The 20778-nt window shown below is 34.6% G+C and overlaps 3 protein-coding genes across 3 annotated transcripts; 1 reads left to right on the forward strand and 2 right to left on the reverse strand.

Moving 5' to 3' along the window:
• Positions 1-654: 654 nt before the first annotated feature.
• Positions 655-1298, reverse strand: LOC111436888 (monothiol glutaredoxin-S2-like). Its single transcript, XM_023074678.1, has one exon. The coding sequence runs from the start codon at positions 1198-1200 to the stop codon at positions 892-894; it is 309 nt and encodes a 102-aa protein (XP_022930446.1). The 5' UTR covers positions 1201-1298; the 3' UTR covers positions 655-891.
• A 5003-nt stretch (positions 1299-6301) lies between these two features.
• Positions 6302-6772, forward strand: LOC111436921 (monothiol glutaredoxin-S10-like). The gene has a single exon (XM_023074713.1). It carries the CDS (start codon positions 6372-6374, stop codon positions 6678-6680), a length of 309 nt encoding a protein of 102 aa, XP_022930481.1. The 5' UTR covers positions 6302-6371; the 3' UTR covers positions 6681-6772.
• Positions 6773-10104: 3332 nt separating this feature from the next.
• On the reverse strand, positions 10105-17830 carry LOC111436797 (ISWI chromatin-remodeling complex ATPase CHR11). Its single transcript, XM_023074534.1, has 25 exons — positions 17520-17830; positions 17088-17228; positions 16891-16997; positions 16248-16360; positions 16030-16127; positions 15653-15832; positions 15332-15553; positions 14887-15021; positions 14509-14791; positions 14357-14430; positions 13982-14202; positions 13811-13898; positions 13641-13734; positions 13312-13500; positions 13187-13218; positions 12984-13060; positions 12802-12891; positions 12619-12688; positions 12458-12512; positions 12312-12370; positions 12079-12244; positions 11266-11444; positions 10955-11170; positions 10765-10863; positions 10105-10676 (listed from the first exon to the last, which is right to left on the reverse strand). The coding sequence occupies exons 1-25, from the start codon at positions 17733-17735 to the stop codon at positions 10659-10661; spliced, it is 3222 nt and encodes a 1073-aa protein (XP_022930302.1). The 5' UTR covers positions 17736-17830; the 3' UTR covers positions 10105-10658.
• Between the last annotated feature and the right edge of the window lie 2948 nt (positions 17831-20778).

A 20778-nucleotide genomic window follows, 5' to 3' on the forward strand; every position in this document is an offset into this window, starting at 1 on the left:
TTCGATTGTGAATCATATTTTCGGGTTGGTTGGTTTTGTCAACAAATCTTATGTTTTTTTTTAACTTAACTCCTTAATATTTTAGCTAATTTTAAAATGTATATAATTGTTATATATATATATATTTTATATTTATTAGTTTGTTTATATTTATATTTCTTTAAAAAAAATTAAGTAAAAGAAATAAAAATATTAAATTTTTTACCATGCTCTAAATTTTCTTGAACATGCTCGAGTAAGTTGGGGGAGCGCAGTCATCATCCCAACAATCTTTAACAATTCCTTTTTCAATCCCGAAAACACTGGCATCAGCCAGAACAAGAAGAATATCATCATGAACCCTCGGTTCTCGTCAGTTCATTTTGATCATCTCCTTGCTTTCAAAATGTTCTCAAACATAAACTAAAAGTTTCTATTGATTCACGGTTCGACTAGATGTTCGTAGATAAGATGTTCTCTTCGTCTTCGACTTTATTAGATAAGCAAGGCAGCCCAAAGATTAAATCGGGGAATCGGTTACGTCGTTATTATAAGATTGATGAACAAAAAAGTAAAGAGGACGAGGATGATGATGACGACAATGGTGAGACGGGAGAATCCGACAGACGACAACACGATTATTTTTTAAACAAATCATAACATACGTTGTACTAAGTTCATTTCTCCTATAAAGTGGACAAATATCGTCGGTGCCAGTCTACCCTTACGAAAAAATACAAAATTTATGGATATTTTTATTAATAAGATGAACGGAACGATGCTTAAGTTACATTGAAGTCAAAAAAAAAAAAAAAAAAAAAAAAAACTTTTTGAAGTGAACTCTCTGTGCCATTTTGGTCGGATGCCTAAGGTAAAGCTTGGCTATGTTAAAGTTACATTTATAGGTATAACTTAAACCCACAAAGCTCCGGCCCTTCTAAGCATGGGGATCAAGTTCCGCTTAAGATGAAGGCTCATCACTTCATTTGCGCCACCGATCAGTTGGTCGCCGATGAACACTGCAGGCACGGCAGGACTGCAACCGATCTGAATGAGAGCTTGCTCGATTTCATGCCCTCCCGGGAGCTCATCGAGCTCGTACACCGTCGGGTTAACTCCAAAGTCGCACAAGAGTGACTTGACAGTGTGGCTCATACAGCAACTGTTCTTGCTGAACACCACGACAGGCTTGTCTGACACTAACTTGTTCACGATCTCCATTGCTAACTCAAAAACAATCTCGAAAATGGGATTACAAACCAACGTCGAACCGAAAATGGCTTAAAAGGGCAATCACGGAAGAAGAAGAAGAAGAAAAAGTTGGTGAGAAATGAAGTGGCCAATAGGGGTATTTATAAGGGAACTGTGAGGGACCTGGAGACTTGTAACCATGTTGGGATTGAAAATGCTTACACCTTCGAATCTTTGCATAAATGTAAAGAATAAACTAAGAGAGACGTGTCCTTTGTACGGTTTTCATTAACTACTTCTAACTTCCTTTTACAATCAGATCAAATTTCCTTTTTCTCCCATCTTTTTCACCATCCAAATCAATTTATTCTCTCCTTTACTTTTATTTATCTGCATTTTCTTCTCTTATCAAATAAACTAACCCGAGTATAGCGGTTCTGGAGTTAAGTCCGTCTATATGAAACATGAATGCTCGCTAAATTTGGCGTCAATCAGACACTGGACGGACGTTCCGCCAAAATGACATCTACCCAAGAAGCATTAAAAATATTGTACTATAGGGAGAAACAAGGTGTCAGCTCTCCACCACTCTTGGGCCCTGTGGCCTAAACAAGCTAACCTATGAGACATGCGTGTGTCACAATAAAGGCGAGTATTATGAGATGAGTGTCTTGAGCGACTTCCTTTGTAATGGGTCTTTCAAAGGATAGTACTGAATGGCATAGGTGTATCTGTATTGCACCCTAACCCGAGTGTTAAACGTTGGATTATGGACTCACTATCTAGTAAGGTATTCATAAATGACATGACATGGGCGTGGGAGGGCCAATGCATCGATAGATCCTGGATGGATAGATGTTTGAGATGTCCCGATGTTACGAACGACAAGTGAGTCTATTCTCGATGACATGACCGAGTGAGTTGCGATGGTCAACAACACTCTATGACTTGGGATAGCGTTTAGGGTTTAGGATTATTGTGTCATCAAGATACATGGGTCGTGTGGCCATCTGTGTTACAAAATTATTGCTTTACAAATCGTTGAACTAAACAAAACTTATTTTTATTTTTAAAAATGTATTTGATTATGGTTGATTTATGTATTTATATCTATGTCGTCAAAATTTGGTTCCTTTTAATATATTATTTGGGATGAAATCAAGCTTTATTAGATTTGGGAATTCCGTTCCTAGGTTTTGATTTTGATTTCCCAAATTAGACACCCACATCCATAAAGAGCAAAGAATCCATTTAACTATTAACAAAACCATTATTATTATTATTATTTTCTTTATTAAGTCAATTCTACAATATATAGATTTTTTATTTTTTATTTTTTTTAAATTCTATTTTCTTTTATAAACAAAGATTTTGCTGCTATCCCTATCTTGGGGGCATCTATTGAGCTGGAGAAAGTATTTGGATTTATCCATTTAAAAAATATCCCTTTTTTTTCTTTTTCTTTTTCTTTTTTTCTTTTATTTATTTATTTTTTTAATTTTTTGGATTCGCATCCAATTGAAGAACAATGTCCTTTTTTTTTCCTTCCTTTTTCATTTGCCCCCAAAGAATTCTCTAGACCCTTCAATTCTTAGCCCTTGCGATTAACACCATCAAATTACCAAATTTCCAAGTCAATAATTTATGCTATTCTCCTACTACATTTACATTTAATAATCTAATTTAATTTTCCGATATTTTGTAGTGCATTATTGATAGCTCCCGACATTTTATCTACATGTCTAACACTTAGAAAGAAGGAATTCATTTGTTCAGGATGAACTCGCAAAGACTTGACCCAATGACTTCGCTTTAACACTTTCGATACGAGAGCTATCTGTGTGTCCCAAAGTGACATCCATAAACTTTAGTGACATTTGCATAATTTCTTAAAGTAACGTTTAATAAACAAATAAATCTAGAATGTCTTCGCTAATCGACCTAAATCGACATAATTTCAAAAGGTCAATAAAAGGTTGACTTTTTTTTTGTGTTTTTTTAGGTTAAAGAAAGGACAAATTAGCTGAGCCTTAACTCGCTTTCAAATCTCTGCATGTCCATTGCTGCCACCCAAAAGTAGAGAGAGAAACAAAAAAAAAAGGAGCCGTACATTTATTTATTTATTTATTTTGAGGTCCCCAAAATTATGCCAATTTATCTTCTCTTTTTTATTTTTTAAAGTTTTTTTTTATTTGAAATTTAAATATATTTGTACTTATATACTGAAAAATTTTTATTAAAAAGAGCCCAAATATAAATTAAATGCATGTGCTATAACTTTTATTTAATTATGATATAAGTTTAATAACTATAAGTATAAAACTCATAATATATTATTCTCTTAAGGATAGGTTGCTGATATCAATATATTATAAATAAATTTAAATTTAAATAAATAAATGGCATCGACATGAAAGGCTTCTTCACTTTCCCTTCTTTTTTTCCTTTGGAATCTCTGATAAGTTGGTGATACTGTGTGCAACTTTCCAACTACGTACGTATATTGTAATTTATACCAATATTCTTTTTTATATTTTCCCGAATATTATTTAATTAAAAAAATATTAAAAAAGTGGCTCAAGACATAGTCGAAGAGCCATCGTGAAAGGGTTACTTTTCAATTTCATGCTTCAATACGCCTCGTCCTTAAAAGGTGACCTATTTTTCATGCATGGATAGTTACGTGTCGTCCAACGCTAATTCGAGAATTTAGAGAATATTTAGCATTGCAACGGGCATTGGATGAGATGGAGCTTTGGTAAATTCCCATTGGTTATCGATGTCTCGACCAATCAATTATGCTCATGTTGATTGAGTTTCTATAACCTAAAATTGAAAATCCCGAGACTATGTCAGTGCTAATTACCGTGGATCGGTTAAAAAATAATAATAATAATAATAAAATTATATTTTATGAATTAATTCTACTTTATTAGTGGAATAAAAATTGATGGAAGTGGGCATCTTGTAATGATAATCACCGGTTGGAATTGCTCCCTCAATCCGTATATATATCAACAAGTAATATATGCAACAAAATGTGGGGTATTAGCCTTATTGCAAGAATATTACTAAATAATTTTAAATATGTCCCATTTTCTTTTAATTTCCTGTAATTTTTTTAAAAAAAATAATAATAACTTTAATTTTAAATTTGACCTCGGTCCAACGAGAATTGGCGTATATTTTTTTCCGTTCCAATTCTCATCTAATTTTTAAAATTTACGAGGACCAAATTTGTAATTTAACTAAAATTTTAAATTATTGTATTTTTTTTTGTAAACTAATTAAAAATATAAATAAAATATCGAGAGATCATAACGGACTTAATTTTAAATACACAAAATTGAAAATTTTTATGATCGAATAAAAAAAAATTTATTTTCCTCCAGAAATTGAATAATTATAAAATTTTAATTTTCTTATAATATCAACTTTTGTTTGAAGGGACCTAAAAAAGTTTGATTCTTAATCCCTTTTTCTCCTTCCTTTATCTATATCTACACTAAGCATAGTGAATGTGATGCAAAATCTTGGGGTGGCTGATTACGTGTCACATTCCGATCGTCCCACGTTATGATATATTCGACCAAAAATTTTGACATTCCTAGCTACTATATGATCGGTCTTTTCAAATTGATTTATCTCACACGAAAATAATTGTTAGAAATTATCGTTTCATGATTCCATTCGTAAATTTGATACTCATAACCTAATATTATAAAGGCAACAGTAGCAAAAGTTCAACAGTTAGGTTGTTTTTGTTCCTGTAATAGATTTGAGGAGGTCGGAGATTCTTAATCTTTTTTCTTCTTTCGATACTCTCTCGCATAATATACGTATAAGTAATTTTAGAAAACTTGCTTTCGTCCATTGAGCTAATGAGACCTGAAATTCCCACGAAACTTCTCTGCAGTTTGTTAACGACGTACATGTCACTCATATAATGATTAAACAGTGATTACCAAAAATTATTATCTCTCATACACGGACTGTTATAAAAGTAGTAACTATGTTGAACAGTGTTTTTAGTAAAATTAAAGTGGGAATACGGACAAACTGTGAGATCTCACACTAATTAGAGAGGAGAACGGAGTATTCCTTATAAAGATGTGGAAACCTCTCCTAGTATACGCGTTTTGAAACCATGAGGCTGACGATAATACATAATGAGTCAAAGCAGACAATTTCTGCTAGCGGTGGACTTGAGCTGTTACAAATGATATCAGAGTCAGACATTAGGTAGTGTGCCAGCAAGAATGCTGGGACCACAAAGGGACGGATTGTGAGATTGCACATTTGTTGGAGAGGGGAAGGAAACATTCCTTAGAAGGGTGTGGAAACCTCTCCTAACATACATGTTTTAAAACTGTGAGACTGACGGCGATACGTAACGGATCAAAGCGAACGATATCTACTAGCGGTGGGCTTGAGCGGTTACAAATGGTATCAGTGCCAGACACTGGGCAATGTGCTAGCGAGGATGCTGGGACTACAAAGGGATGGATTGTCAGATCTCACATTGGTTGGAGAGGGGAAGGAAACATTCCTTATAAGGGGGTGGAAACCTCTCCTACCAGACATGTTTTAAAACCGTGAGACTGACGGCGATACAAAACGGGTCAAAGCAGACAATATCTACTAGCGGTGGGTTTGAGCTATTACAAATGGTATCAGAGCCAGACACTGGACAGTGTGCCAGTGAGGATGTTGGGACCACAAAGGGACGGATTGTGAGATTTCACATTTGTTGGAGAGGGGAAGGAAACATTCTTTATAAGGGAGTAGAAACCTCTCCTAACATACATGTTTTAAAACCGCGAGACTGACGGTAATACGTAACGGGTCAAAGCGGACAATATCTACTAGCGGTAGGCTTGAGCTGTTACTCAACTCACTCGGATGCTATGTTGAACAGTTTACGAGCATATCTTCCTTTACGGTATTAATTTCGTTTTTTATTAATGATTCCCTAAAAAAGAAAGGAAAAAACAAAAAGTGTTGGGATGCAAATATTAAAACGAAATATCTTTAATTCTTTTCAATGATATCATTAATTAATTTACTAACCTTTTTATTATATACTTTCAAGCTTGGCTTTAGCTCCTCCTTTCCTATATAAATACACACCAATCCCTTTCAGCTACTACAAACTAGCTAACATTCAAATTCATCTCTTTGTCGTTTCTAAGCTTTAAAAAATGGACGTAGTAGTAAAGATGGCCGGGAAGAAAGCCGTAGTAATCTTTAGCAAGAGCACGTGTTGCATGTGCCACGCAATCGAGAGGCTATTTTACGAGCAAGGAGCGAGCCCGGAGATTCACGAGCTCGATCGGGAGTTAAGAGGGAAGGAAATGGAGATGGCTCTCTCGAGGTTGGGTTGCAGCCCCGCCGTGCCCGTGGTGTTCATCGGCGGAAAGTTCATCGGCTCCGCCAACACCGTGATGACGCTTCATCTCAATGGCTCCCTAAGAAAATTGCTAAAGGAAGCTGGAGCTATATGGCTTTGATGTTTCTTAGTTTCCTTTTGTGTTGTAAATATGCAATGTAACGGTCAAAATAAGTAATGGAAATGATAACTTATGAAATTTCCCATTTTTCAGTTTCGTCCTTTAACTTCAATGTATTTACATATTTTACCCTTTTTTTTTTCCCAACATTTTGGCAAAGCTTTATACAGACATGGAATGTTGTTAACCTTTTTAGGTTAAAAAAAACATTACTTACCAAAAGATAAGGTTTTTTTTATATATACTTTTACATCAATTAAGTATTTTATTAAACAAATCTTAATTATTTAGAAAAAATATATTATAATATTTAAATAATCTTACCAAATTAAAAAAATTAAAATTAAAATCATCCTCTTTTAACTTTTTGTCCGAGATGTCATTTAGCTCGAGAGCCAAAATCCTGGACCCGACACAAATGGGTTAGAGAATTTTTGTTTAAACGGAGAATGGAATAAAGAGTGGCTTAAACAGGACAGAGGACAGTAAACCCTCTCCATAGTGGACTTGTTGTATAATCGTGAGGCTGATAACAATACATATCGTGCCAAAACAGACAATATCGGCTAGCGGTGAACTTTGGCTGTTACAAATGGTATTAGAACCAAACACCGTGCGGTGTACCAGCGAGGACGTTGGGTCTCCAAGGGAAGTGGATTGTAAGATCTCACATCGGTTGGAGAGAGAAATGAAACATTTCTTATAAGGGTATGGAAACCTCTCCCTAATAGACACGTTTTTAAAAACGTAAGGCTGATAGTAATACATAACAAACCAAAACAGACAATATCTAATAGCAGTGTGTTTAGACGGTTATAGTGAAGTAACCAAGTATCTTTATTTTGCCACCACTTCAAATGAAATTCAAATTCATCACAAATGTTACAAAATTAAAATCTTGTTAGCATAAGTGAGGGAGCTAATTTCGATCTAGAACTTAAATTATTATCCAATCTATTTGCGATACATTAGTAGAATAACGAGCTAATAGAAAAAAGAGAATAAGTTAAGAAAGAATAACTTTATAAAAAAGAAAAAAAAAAAACGTCTCTAACTTTTCTATTTGTGTTAGTGAAGCATAAGTCGAGTATTTTTAAATGCCCGCCTACCCGAATCTTAAAAGTAGCGGAAAAACGCAACGTGACTAACATAAGATTAGAGCTAGAGCTAGAGCTAGAGCTAAAGCAGAAGCATCGTGTGAATAGCATCACCCGAAACGTGTGTTAGTGTGTCGGGGCTGAAAAGACTTAACATTGTATATATTATTCTCAAATGTGTCATTTCATGTGAAAATGAATGCTAAGAATTCTATTCTCCATAGCTTTTTTTAGTGTCTTGCTTGATTCTCCATCGTGCCATGGGGCTTTGGTTTCCATAGAAATTGCGGCAAACACGCAGACAGTATATATAATATGATGCAATTTCGGCTTTAAAAAAATGAGAAATTTTAGTGTCAACTTACTTAATTCACCCAAAATATTCTCAACAAATTTTAAAATATTTTTTTGTTAATATGATTTCACTAAAAATTTTAAAATGTTAGTGTGATACGACGTTGGTTAGAGAGGGAGAAAATCGTGAAACTAATGGCGATACGTAATAGGTCAAAGAGAGAAACATTTGTTAGCGGTGAGCTTGAATTGTTACAAATAGTATTAAACCTAGACATCGAATGATGTGTATCTACAAGCGGTGGACTTGGACTGGGCTATAACAAATGGTATCATAGTCGAATTTTGACAGTATGTCAACATAGACGGTGAGATGGGGTGGGTAAACTTCTCTTTTAACACGCATTTTAAAATTATAAAACTGACTGTGATACGTAACAAATTAAAACAGACAATATCTGCACTGAAGTGAGAATTTTATTATCAAATTTTATTATCAAACAAGTTTTCTTATAATGTATTAAAAAAACATTTTTCTTTTTACAAATGAAAAGGCAAATAAAAAAAGAATATAATATTATGCACCATTAGAAGTATTGATACTACTTTTTGTCATAATTGGAACGACAAAAGAAAAGACACATTACTATATTTGCCCATATTATATATATTATTTTATTTATTTATTTATTTATTTATTATATTATTTTATTTATTTATTTATTATATATATTCGTTTTGAAAAGGCAGATGCATGTGGCTTTCTCACATAATTTAATTAAGATGAATAAATTAAATGAAAGAAAAAGTAAAAATCGAAAATTGATTCAATCCATCTAATTCTAGCATATTTCTTTACGAATATAAGATTAAAAAGGCTACCTAGCTTACCTAGTAGCTTACCTAGTAGCTTACCTAGTAGCTTACCTAGATCCTCACCAAAGATAAAAAAAAAAAAGGTTTAGGGTACATACTACTTTCGGAGACCTTTTTCAAGATATGCATGAAATTTTGTAGATATTATAAAAAAAAAATTAAAAACAAATATAATGCTACTCTTTTTTTAAGTGAGTCGGCAAAAAAAAAAAATAATAATAATAACAAATTTGTCTTTATCCCATAAAACTTCAAGATTACTCCGATAGGATAATAGATATAATTATTTTTGAATGGAATGCTTGATTATCGTTATGATACTTGTATAAGACAGCTTCCACCAACTAATTCAAGAGGGACGTAATACAAAATAGGTCAACAGCAATTAACATAGTTGGAACTTCCTTTCTTGCGTGTCATTTCTTAAGTTTAATAACTTGAAACTTCGACCAATGTCTTGCATCGTTCGATGATTGGTTCCTGGTCGGATTGGAGCTAGACCCTCCCCATAGTAGACATGTTTTAAAATTGTGAAATTAACAATGATACATAATGAACCAAAGTAGACAATATCTTTTAACGATGCTCGAGATATTATAAATAGTATCAAAATCAGACACCAAACAATGTCAACAATGATAACTGAGATCAAATTGGTTAGATTGTGATATCCCATATTAGATGAAGTGGGACAAAACATTCCTTTTATAAGGATGCAAAACCTTCTATCTCATACACGTTCTAAAACCTTGAATGAAAGCTCGAAAGGAAAAGTTCAACGTTATTTTAATTCCAAAATACCAAAATAAAGTTGATTCACTACCATTTTGAATATTTTGTATGAGATTAGGGATTTAAAAAATCAACTGACATTTGGGATAAATTTCAATCAACTATACAATATTTAATCATTTCACTCTTGCGAGTACGAGGCAATGTTGTTGATCACAAGTTTAGCCCATCCTAAGCGTTAATGATTATTGATTCAACTTGTATCCACATCTCATTTCCTGGAGACTTTAAGCCTTCGAATTGAACCGACTAAACTGTTTGGAGCATAGAAAATAAGCTTTCCTGTAATAAGATAATAAACCCCACCAAAAATATCGAAAATCCCTTTCCCCTTCCCTTTACTTCAAGTCGTAAAATAACCCTTGCCTTGAGAAGACTATATAAACCAATAAGTTTCGAGAGATTCAAGTTAAGCTAGAGTATCAAGTACATTTTTACACAATCAAAGTCAGCTAATTAGTAAGTAGCACGGAAAAACGTCAATTAGGAAAGAAAATTAAACGGGGCATGAGAATTTTGTACGCGATCAACCATTTTATCGACTGCTTTTCGGATCTGCGATGCCAAATTTGTTCTTCATAAGACCAGAACATGGAAACGGATGGCTTTACCTTTTCCCCAATGTTTTGATCAAAAAACCTGCGTGCAGTCACTTCCATCGGCCATGCAGAATATGTATCTGTAGCTAAAAATCTACTATGGCATACAAGATATTGGCAGAACTAAATTTTGTTCTCAAATAAAGAATTCCCAAAAGGCAATCCCAAAAATATGAGGTGGGATGATCTAAGCTTTAGCTAGCACGTGAACTTCGATACCGTAATCACAATGATGCTATAACAAAGATATAGGGAGTTGTTTGGCCTAAAAAAAAGAGATAAATGGTGGATCTTACGGGTCTAAAAAGATGAAAAATAGGTCACTTCCTCCTCTTACCCTGCAAATAGAGAGGTTAAGTTAGAACTGTTTGGTTATGATTAAGGTCAAAAGGGGCAATGATTTAAAATGGTGTCTAGAAAACTTACAGAGTTCACATAATCATCCTTAGATAATTGCTTCCGCTTCTTTAGGTTAGTTGGGCTCTCGGACTGCCTAGCCAAGGCACGTTTTGATGGCGTCATACTCTGAAACGAAATAGAATTAAAATTCAGCAAACACATCTCTGTGTAGGTTAAAGGGTTAAAGAAAAGAGACTGCTGCAAATGTGAAATAAACCTTGGCAAGCTTCTTTTCTTTACGGGCCTGTCTTTCCCGTTCATCATATTCCTGGTTTTCCTTCTCGACTAACCGGATTAAGGTATCGCACCTCCTTGCAAGTTCTTGTGTTGTTCGCGACTTGATAAACCAATCAAAGCGAAACAAGGGTGATGTACGAAATGCGGCTTTCAGTTCGTCCCAGTTCCCGTAACCAAGCTTGTGAACCATGCATATCTGTTGATCATTAAGATAGCACCTATGATCTTTAACATTCAAACGAATATAAAAATAAATTTCAGATGGGGAATTTAGAAGATCTCAATACCCACCATGAAACGATCACATTCTTCGTTGTACAACTTCCCTTTATTCTGGCCATACTGGATCTTGAGCTCCAACCATGGATTTTTGTAGCGATCCAGTTTCTTGCCGATGGCTTTCATTATTTCATCCTTACGAGAAATCCTTGCTTCCCCTCTTTCTATGTTCTTGATGATTCTATCATAATCTGAAATTTTCATATAAATTGCTTAGAAACTATTCAAATAGTAGAAGATTATATATAACCTACAAAAAATTAAACCTATTATGAGAAATAATAGACCCAAAGCAAAAACCCAACTCAGCCTTCAGCAAACTTATTGGTTACACACCAACCTTGAAAATATCAAAGATTACTAATAGGCCATAATAAAAACAAGCAGAACAATTTTGCAGTGCTAAAGAGAATTCAACTGTAGTAAAAGCAATTTAAGCAATTCCCTTGATCAATGAAATTATACGAATCAAGAAGTCTGATGGTTCAAGCTATAATGAGAACTTTGAGCTGCACCCTTAAATCCGCCCGCAGCTCCGTTAAAAATTATAAGAACGACCGACATAGTTCAGAAGAAACAACTAACGAAGCTTTGAAACCATGACGACCACAATTTCCATCTTCATAGGAAAGATGACATTGATGGCGTAAATCAACATGCAGAAAATGATTCATATCGTAATTCCAGGATAATAAGATATATAAAGCTAAATTTCAGAAGTAAAAAATATTTTCTGGTTCGATATCCAATTAAGATAAACATCAAGAACAAACATGATACTGTAACATTCACAAAGATACATTATCACGAGATTTATCCACTTACCATTTAACTCCTTGTATCTCTCTTTAAAGACATTTGCATATCTCTCAACTTCTTCTTCTGTTTTTCCTTCCATCTCCAAAGCAATACTTTTAATATCGTTTCGCCCATACTTCTCACAAGCCCTAATAAATGTATTGAAATCTCTGCGACTCCATGAAGAAAATCCCTAAAACCAAAAAACAAGTTTAGCAAAGTGATCATGAGACAAAGCCTTACAACACAAATCCACTTACTTCCTCTAAGAGTTTTTCTTTTTCTTCCAGCTCTTCGGCCGTCAATGGATCACCCACATCTAAAATTATCATTTCTAAGATTAGCCATACTGTAAAAGGAAAATTACAGGATATAGGAACATGAAACATGAATATTAGTAACATACCTTCAGTCTCCTCAACATCTATTGTATCTTTCAACTGATTCTTTTGATGTGTTAGCTGAGCCATTCAATGATAAATTGAAAAAACAAAGTAAAAATGTTGAATAATAAACACAAGCAATTATGTAAAAACAGAAAGCAATACTAAAGAATCTTATACTCACCATGAGATACCGCACTTCTTTTTCATATAGTTCACTCAACCTTTGTGTATTGAAAAATTGGAAATCGTGCCTATAAAAGAAATTTTGATGTACCCATGAAAAAGTACATACATGTAAGTATATAATATTAAGAAGAAAAAAAACTAAATCTCCGAGATAAATCAACAAATTCAAGAGCCTTACAACTGAGGCATGCGAGGAATCCTGGGCTCCTTTGGTTTTGTTGGACCACCCTGCCGCATTGTTTGCTTAAAGTATTCCGATTCCGAGTAACTTATAGGAGGTAGAAAACAAGGGTCAGGCTTTATGAAGATTATAAAATTCAGTATAAAGTTCACGTAGTAAGAGGAAAAGAAAGTCCTTACTTGCGCTTCCGCTCCCTTTTAGGTGGTTCAATCCAATTTTCACTAACAATTTTCTTGAAGTCAAATTTATTTTCATCCTTCATTAAGATACAAGGTCATTAGTAGGAACATTTTCATTAACAGCTTTTGAATAATAAACATAAGAAAAACATTGGAATTAAAATCTTCAAGTGGATACAAGATTCTTGTATAATTGTATTTACCTTCTCATCGTCGAAATCATACAATTCAGCAGCTGCCAAAACCACATAAGCATTAGACAAAACTACTTGAATATTAGAAAGAAAACAGAAAGAAACTAGACAGTTCATGTCAGGAAGCTCCCCACTTTCATCCATCTTAAATTTAATGGCATCTTCTGTAAATTTCTTCATCTTTGCATCAAGCTCCGCTGTTGCTGCTTCTCCTTTTGCAATGATTCTATCAATGTCCTCATCTGTGATGGTGCTATCTTTGGAACTGAAAACCATCTCAGCACCAAACCTCACCATTTGAAGTAGCTCATCCTTGTTGACAGCTATTATTGAAAAAGAAATACACAATGTGTTAACTATGCATAAAAGATAATAGTCTAAGAATTAACATATGCTAATCATTCCACGATGCATGGCTTGAAGTATATTTATAAAAATAAAAAAAAATAAAAAAAAAACTCACTTTTCTGCTCTGCTAAACGTCCTTGTTGAATCACCAAAGCATCAAGGGCAAGTTTCTTGTAAGCCCTTTCAATAACTTTTTCCTCAATGGTATACTGTTCATTAAAGAATAAATTACATTTATCGCCACAGTAAGTTTGAGCTCTCTATGATATAAGTTACTTTCTTTACCTCAGTGCAAAACCGGAACACTTGAACTTCCTTCTTCTGACCAATTCTATGAGCACGATCTTGGGCTTGCAGATCAACTTGAGGATTCCTGAAATAAATGTCGAGTGTCAGAGCATACTGAGGGAGTAACAGCCAAAGCAGCAGTAATTTTGGTCGAGGAAGGAGATGTACCAGTCACTGTCGTAAAGAATGACTACATCTGCAGTAGCAAGATTAATACCAAGACCTCCAGCTCTGGTTGAAAGTAAGAAAACAAATTTTTCACTTCCTGGCTTGTTGAAAGCATCAATGGATGCATCACGATCTTCACCACCAGTGTTACCATCAATCCGACAGTAGTAGTATCCACGAAACATTAAATAATCTTCAAGAATGTCCAACAGTCTTGTCATCTGAAATTCACGCAAATACCAAGCTTAGTCAAAATATTAAATAATAATAATAACAAGCCAAACAAAATAAACAGTAAATCCACAATAATATGGTGATTCAGTTGATGGAAAATGTATTCATTGGTGATGATCAAATTCCAACAAAAATATTCACCTGCGAAAATATTAGGACTCTAGAATCACGCTCTTTCAGCTTTGGAAGCAACTTGTCCAAAAGAACCATTTTACCTATGAATGAAATTTTCTCGGTATTAATGAATGACTAAAGCGAAATCGTCATCATGCAACCTTGTACACAAAGCTTACCAGCACTTGTAATAAGATGATCTCCAGTGGTGTAAGGAGGCCCAGGTTCAGCACCTTGAAATAAATATGGGTGGTTACAGCATTTCCGGAGCTGCATTGCTATATTAAGAAGCCGTTTACGCTCACCACCAGCATTAACAACTTCAAGATCCTTCTGGAGCAAAGCACGATAGTATTGCTTTTGCATCTGTGACATGCCTACTTTAAGTATTGTTTCCTTTTTTGGTGGTAAACCTTTTTCAACATCCGATTTCAGCCTCCGAAGAAGAAAAGGTCGAAGGACCTATAGGGTGCAAATAGCAGGGAAAAAAGAATGTGAGATAAAACACATTGAAATATTGAACTATGGATGCATGCACAGAATGGATTGAGGTATACCTTGTGAAGTTGTTGAACAACCTCCTGCTGATCATTCTCCCCAGAAATTTGAAACCATTCATCGAAAGTCTCAGCTGAACTAAATATTTCAGGCAAAAGAAAATTGAGGAGAGACCACAGTTCATGAAGATTGTTCTGAAAGAGACAATAAAAAGCCATATTGTTACAGTAGATAATTACAACCCGAAAAGAAAGAAAGAAAAGGAAAGATTTAAACAAAATTAAAAATAAAAACTAGGAAAACAAATCGCAACCATGTCACTTCCCTTCCAAATAACATATCCAGGCAGAAATAGTTATAGAAAAAAACTAAACGAAAGGGATTGGATATCAAACAAGGCAATGTACACAACCAGCACCTGACCTCAGAATATAAAATTTTACAGATTTTTATATTGCAAAATAGGTGGTATACTTCCACAATGGTCAAACTAATTTTAGATACCTGAAGTGGCGTGCCAGTGATTAGAAGACGATAGTTGGTATTATAAAGCCTCATTGTCTTTGAAAGGAGGGAATTCTCATTCTTAATTCGATGAGCTTCATCAATAATAATGTAGCGCCAACTAAAACGACGCAAGCAAGACTTCTCCTTGATGGCCATTTCAAAACTGGTAACACAGACATCAAACTTCCCAGCTACCAGTAAATTTTCCCGTATATTCCTCTGCATAAAGTGCATGATTGACACATTAATCAGTCTCCAGTACAAATAACAATCTAACATCACTAAAATTCACATATTCAAATGAATGAAGAAAAATACCCTTTCATCAGGATTTCCAAGAAACTTTACAGCTCGCAAGATAGGGCAAAAACGACGAATTTCATTCATCCAGTTTCCCAGGGTAGATTTTGGTGCAACTACCATATGGGGGCCTGTTATGCCTCTGTACTCGTGAAGATAGCCCAACAGAGAGATGGTTTGTAGTGTCTTGCCAAGCCCCTAATAGAAAAACACCATTTATTAGCACACTGACTAAGGTAACAACTGTCTGAATTGAAATATTTTGTCAAGACATTGGAACTATACCACCTGTAACTAGTAACAGATCTTAAATATCCACAGGAAATAAATATACTTGCATATTCATTCTCAAACAAAGACAAGAAAAATGTTGAATCTAAGAATCTGTTTATTACCATCTCATCTGCAAGGATTCCATTGATGCCATTCTCATACAGTCGAATGAGCCAATTTAACCCAGCTAGTTGATAATCCCTCATTTTCCCTTGGATACCTGCAATAAAATATTAGCCTCAATAATTAAAAAAAAAAAAAAAAAACTGTCCCAAACTTTGATGCAAATGTAAAACATAAGGAATATATTGAAAACAAAGCAAAAAAATGGAAAACTAACAAGATGGTTGTGTAAGGAGACGAGTGTTCCCAGTCCCAGATAAACCATCTTCTTCCTCTTTAAGGTATTCTTCATCTTCTTCTTCTTCAGTTATCTTTGATGCATGACGACCCCTTAAATATTGGCAAAACAAGAACCATAATTAAACATTCTCACAATAAGTATCGCATTATTTATCAATAAAACAAAACAACACCCATTGGTTGACAAGGATAGCGTGCAGATATTAAATAATTGCGTGTTTAATCATTTTCAAGCAATTTATAATCGTGAAAGAGAAAAACGTGCTTGTGTGAAAGAGAAACAAACAGGAAATGTGATCTCCCACATACCCAAATAGCACAGATTTTCAACCACAACATTAATGTCCCTAGACCCTCAAGATTTACGAGAAGGAAAAAATATAAAACCTATAAAGACACGAAATAACAATAATGGTTAACGGGAAATTAAAGTTTCCTTAGATGACAGAACAGTTAAAGAATAAATAATGGCCAGCGGAGGAGCTTATATCAGCAATAGTCTGCAAAAAAGATGCAACCTTCCTTTTAACAACCCCAGAGAAAACCATCATTGAGCCATCCATCCAAGTTACCAGGAAGCAAACAAATATTTAAGAGGCTCTTTAAATGACAATTCATACCTTCCTTTCGTTTTCTTTTGAGAAGAAGAATGCTCGCCTTTAGCAAAATGAGCAAATATCTCAGTTTGTTGCAGAAGATATTTCAAGCGTCCCTTCCCCTTATTATTCTGCCATTCCATAACATTAAGTAGCTGTTTCTTATCTCGCAAAACCAGGAACAACATCAAAATTATTGTGTAACTATTGATTTAACAAACCATATCAGCATCAATTGCAGCATTTTGTGCATCCAACATATCCTGAATCTTCTGCTTCTTCATTTGTTGCATTTCTTTTAGTCTGGCCTTTTCACGCCTGCTAATATCGACTTTATCATCATCCCCGTCGTTACTTCCGTCCTGCGGGAAAAAGTGACAAAAACGTATAGCGTTGGAAAAATATACAGTTCCGGAAATACAAGCACGAGGCCGAACTTAAGGCATGCCACCATATGCTCAACTCTCCAGTGCTCTCAAGTTTCCAAATGTACAAAATAATCGAAATTTGGGTCAAAACCTAGTTAATCTAACCTAAGTAAGAAGTAATCCAGAGAAGGTACAGGAAAATTGAAAATCATAAACCCTACCGAGATCCGAGTAAAATTAACAAAAACGAAGACCGCATATTGAGTAACACAAGTCGAAATTTACCTCTTCCTCGCCATTTTCGACAGGTGATGCATCGTTATCTGAATCCTCGGCAGCTTCATCCTCGTCAGAGCCTGCCGAGCGAGCTACCGCTTCGAGCTCCTCCTCGTCCTCCTCCTCATTGATCTGCTCGTTAGTTTGCTCCTCTTCCTCCGACGAGCTCGAGCCATTGGACATGGCTTCATCGGAAGACACCTGTCGTTTCGAGGGTTTCGCCATAACTTTTTCTCGGACGCCGGGGGTGGGTTTCGAAAAAAGACTCTGAAAGAGAAGTGAACCGACTTCTAATTCTCGACCCACTGACCAAATGTAACGATACTTAACAACATGAATGTTTTATAGCCCTTGGATTGAAATCAACGAAGATGTGCGGGTCAGAACGATTTGTTACGTGGAACCATAATTTTCCCGCCAATTAAAAAGGAATTGCGAGTTCCCGCCTATTGCTGGGTTGGGCCTTTAATGGGCCTTTCAATTGGACATAATATGCTCGGCTCACTTACCTATTGCTGAGTTGGGCCTTTCAAGTGGACATAATACGCTTGGCCCACTTGCCTATTGCTGGGTTGGGCCTTTAATGGGCCTTTCAAGTGGACATAATACGTTTGGCCCACTTACCTATTGCTGGGTTTGGGCCTTTAATGGGCCTTAAAATTGGACCTAAGATCCTCGGCCCACTTAGCCATTGGAGTGGGAGAAATTTCATTAAATGTCCTATTTATCGAGTTAAATTGAGTATAATAAATTATTTAACTTTTTAATATTGCTTTTAACTTATTTTACCTTTTTTAATTTATGAACCTTCCACAATTTACAACTAGGGTTCTACTATTTTCAAATTTAATATATACTATTTTTTAAAAAATTAATATGCCAAATTTTAAAAGTTAAAAATTTTATTATATACAATTTTTTGTTACAAACAATTCCATCATTTAAGATTTGTTTATGATTTAATCATAAATTAAGTCTCACAAAACTGGGATTAACAATACAAAAGTCATTATCGCTCGTACAAATCAAATAATAAGTCGTAAGTTCTTACTAGGAGTTCATAACTCACTTCGAATCAAGATTGAATCACATATGATCATCATGTAAAATATTAATCGTTAAAATTTGATATATATTTAAAAGTACAACAAATAAAATTAACAAAACCAAATAGTGAAAGTACATTATCAAATTATAAACTTTAATAAAAAAAACAATTCAAGTAAATGAAAAATAAAAAAATATATATATTCTTGAAAAAAATAGAATATATTAAAGTAAATAGACGGTTAAAAATGGATCTTCGTCTCCGAGGGACGGAAGTCATAGCACCGCCGTTCATTCCGTCGTCGCCGGCAGCATCAACGATGAAGAATTCCAATGCAGCAGCCATAAGGATGCACATAAGAAACACCGCTAGAATCTTCTTATGCATGTCTCTTAATGCCTTTGGCGATGCTGGGAGAGATTTTTATTAAGATTTGTCTTAAATTGTCACGTCCTAATCATGAAAAATGGGTTCGTGAATCTCCTATACATGAACTTTTTCGAGTTCATTTGGTATTAATTATAACATTAATATTGTTTATATGTATATAAACATTTGTCTAGCATTGTTTTGAGATATGGAGTCATTATCATTTTGTATTTATCTAATGGCGACGTTAAGCCATACAACAAGGACCCATTATGCCCTACATGCTACATGGCTGGGACAAAGGATTGTGATACCACGAGGGTGGGCTAACTCAAAAAACGTAGGCTACAACTCGCCTACATGAAGCCGGAATCACTAGTAATCGTCGGTCCATACGGCGTTCATTCAAGTATGTACACACTACAAATTTAAAATAAACGACAAATTTTATATATTGAAAAGAAGAAATTACATTATAAAAATGACGTCACAAATAAACTTAATTTCAAAACAATAAATTAAACTTTGAACCTCAACCTTGGCGGCGGCAGCAGCAGCTCTTGTTTCATTTCATCCTCTTTTATCTGCAAGGCGTTTAAAAACGGTCCTTTATTTTATCTGCAAGACTTTTAAAAAGGGTTTTTGGTGGACGTGGGACGGACGGATCAGCTTCCGTTCCGTCGCTGCCTGCACCGTCGACGACGAAGAATTCCAATGCGGCGGCCATGACGATGCACAAAAGAAACACGGCAAGGATCTTCTTATTCATTTTTGTATCCTTTTTTTTTTTTTGTTGTGATTTACTGTGTTTATTTTATTTTGCAATTGGATGATTGTTTAGGGAGAAGAGAATGGCTATTTATAAAGCTATTATTTATTAAATTTAGATAATTTATTGCTAAAAATGGGGATATTTAGAGGAAGAAAAGGTCTTTTTCATGGATTGTTTATTTTCTTTAATTTTAATAATAATTATTGAAAATGGTAAATTTGGGTTCCTTCAACTAACTTCCCAAAGGAGAGGGAGATTCAATTCCTCGTTTTAGATTTTTTTTATTATAAAATAATATGTTATTTTCTTACGTGGAAATAAAATATGTTTATTTAATTTTACTAATTATGCATTATATATTCGTGTTCATCTCAATCCTTTTGTGATGCCAAATTCTATAAAGAGAGTTAGGTTAGTGAGGGGGAAATTTAATTGATTAATAAATAAAATTTAATAACAAAATGTTAATTATCATAAAATAATACTTAAATATAAACATTAAATAATTATCTATAAATTAAAAAGTCAAATTTAATATCTAGTTGCTACATTTAATTGTTAAGATGGTGTTTGAGTGTCTTCTGTTAGACGAACACGACTCTCTGCAATAGTATGATATTGTCCACTTCACGACTCTCCACAATGGTACGATTGTCCACTTCGAGCATAAGCTCTCACGGCTTTACTTTAGGCTTCCCCAAAAGGCCTCATACAAATGGATAGAATATTATTTGATTATAAACCCATGATCATTCCTTAAATTAACTTATGTGAGACTTTCATCATCCAACACCTTCGATCACCCTCCCCTTTCACCTGAATTAGTCGAGGATTTTCAATTGAGGGAATAGTTTGGGAGTTGAGATTGAAGATACGTGGGATGCTATCCCGCCTCTTGACCGAAGGGCCAACCCACCTCACACTCCTCCCTCCTCTAATGCTCATATTGAGGCGGAGCTTGCTTGCAAGCTTATCGCTCACGCTTGGTTCGTAAGAAAATTCTAGGTAGTTGGTCACCATAACTAAACATGATTTTTCATCGCTCGATAAAATGAATCTAAAACCTGAGGAAACCGAGA

This window comes from Cucurbita moschata, unplaced genomic scaffold (assembly GCF_002738365.1).
Source record: "Cucurbita moschata cultivar Rifu unplaced genomic scaffold, Cmos_1.0 Cmo_Scf00060, whole genome shotgun sequence".
Taxonomy (NCBI): domain Eukaryota; kingdom Viridiplantae; phylum Streptophyta; class Magnoliopsida; order Cucurbitales; family Cucurbitaceae; genus Cucurbita; species Cucurbita moschata.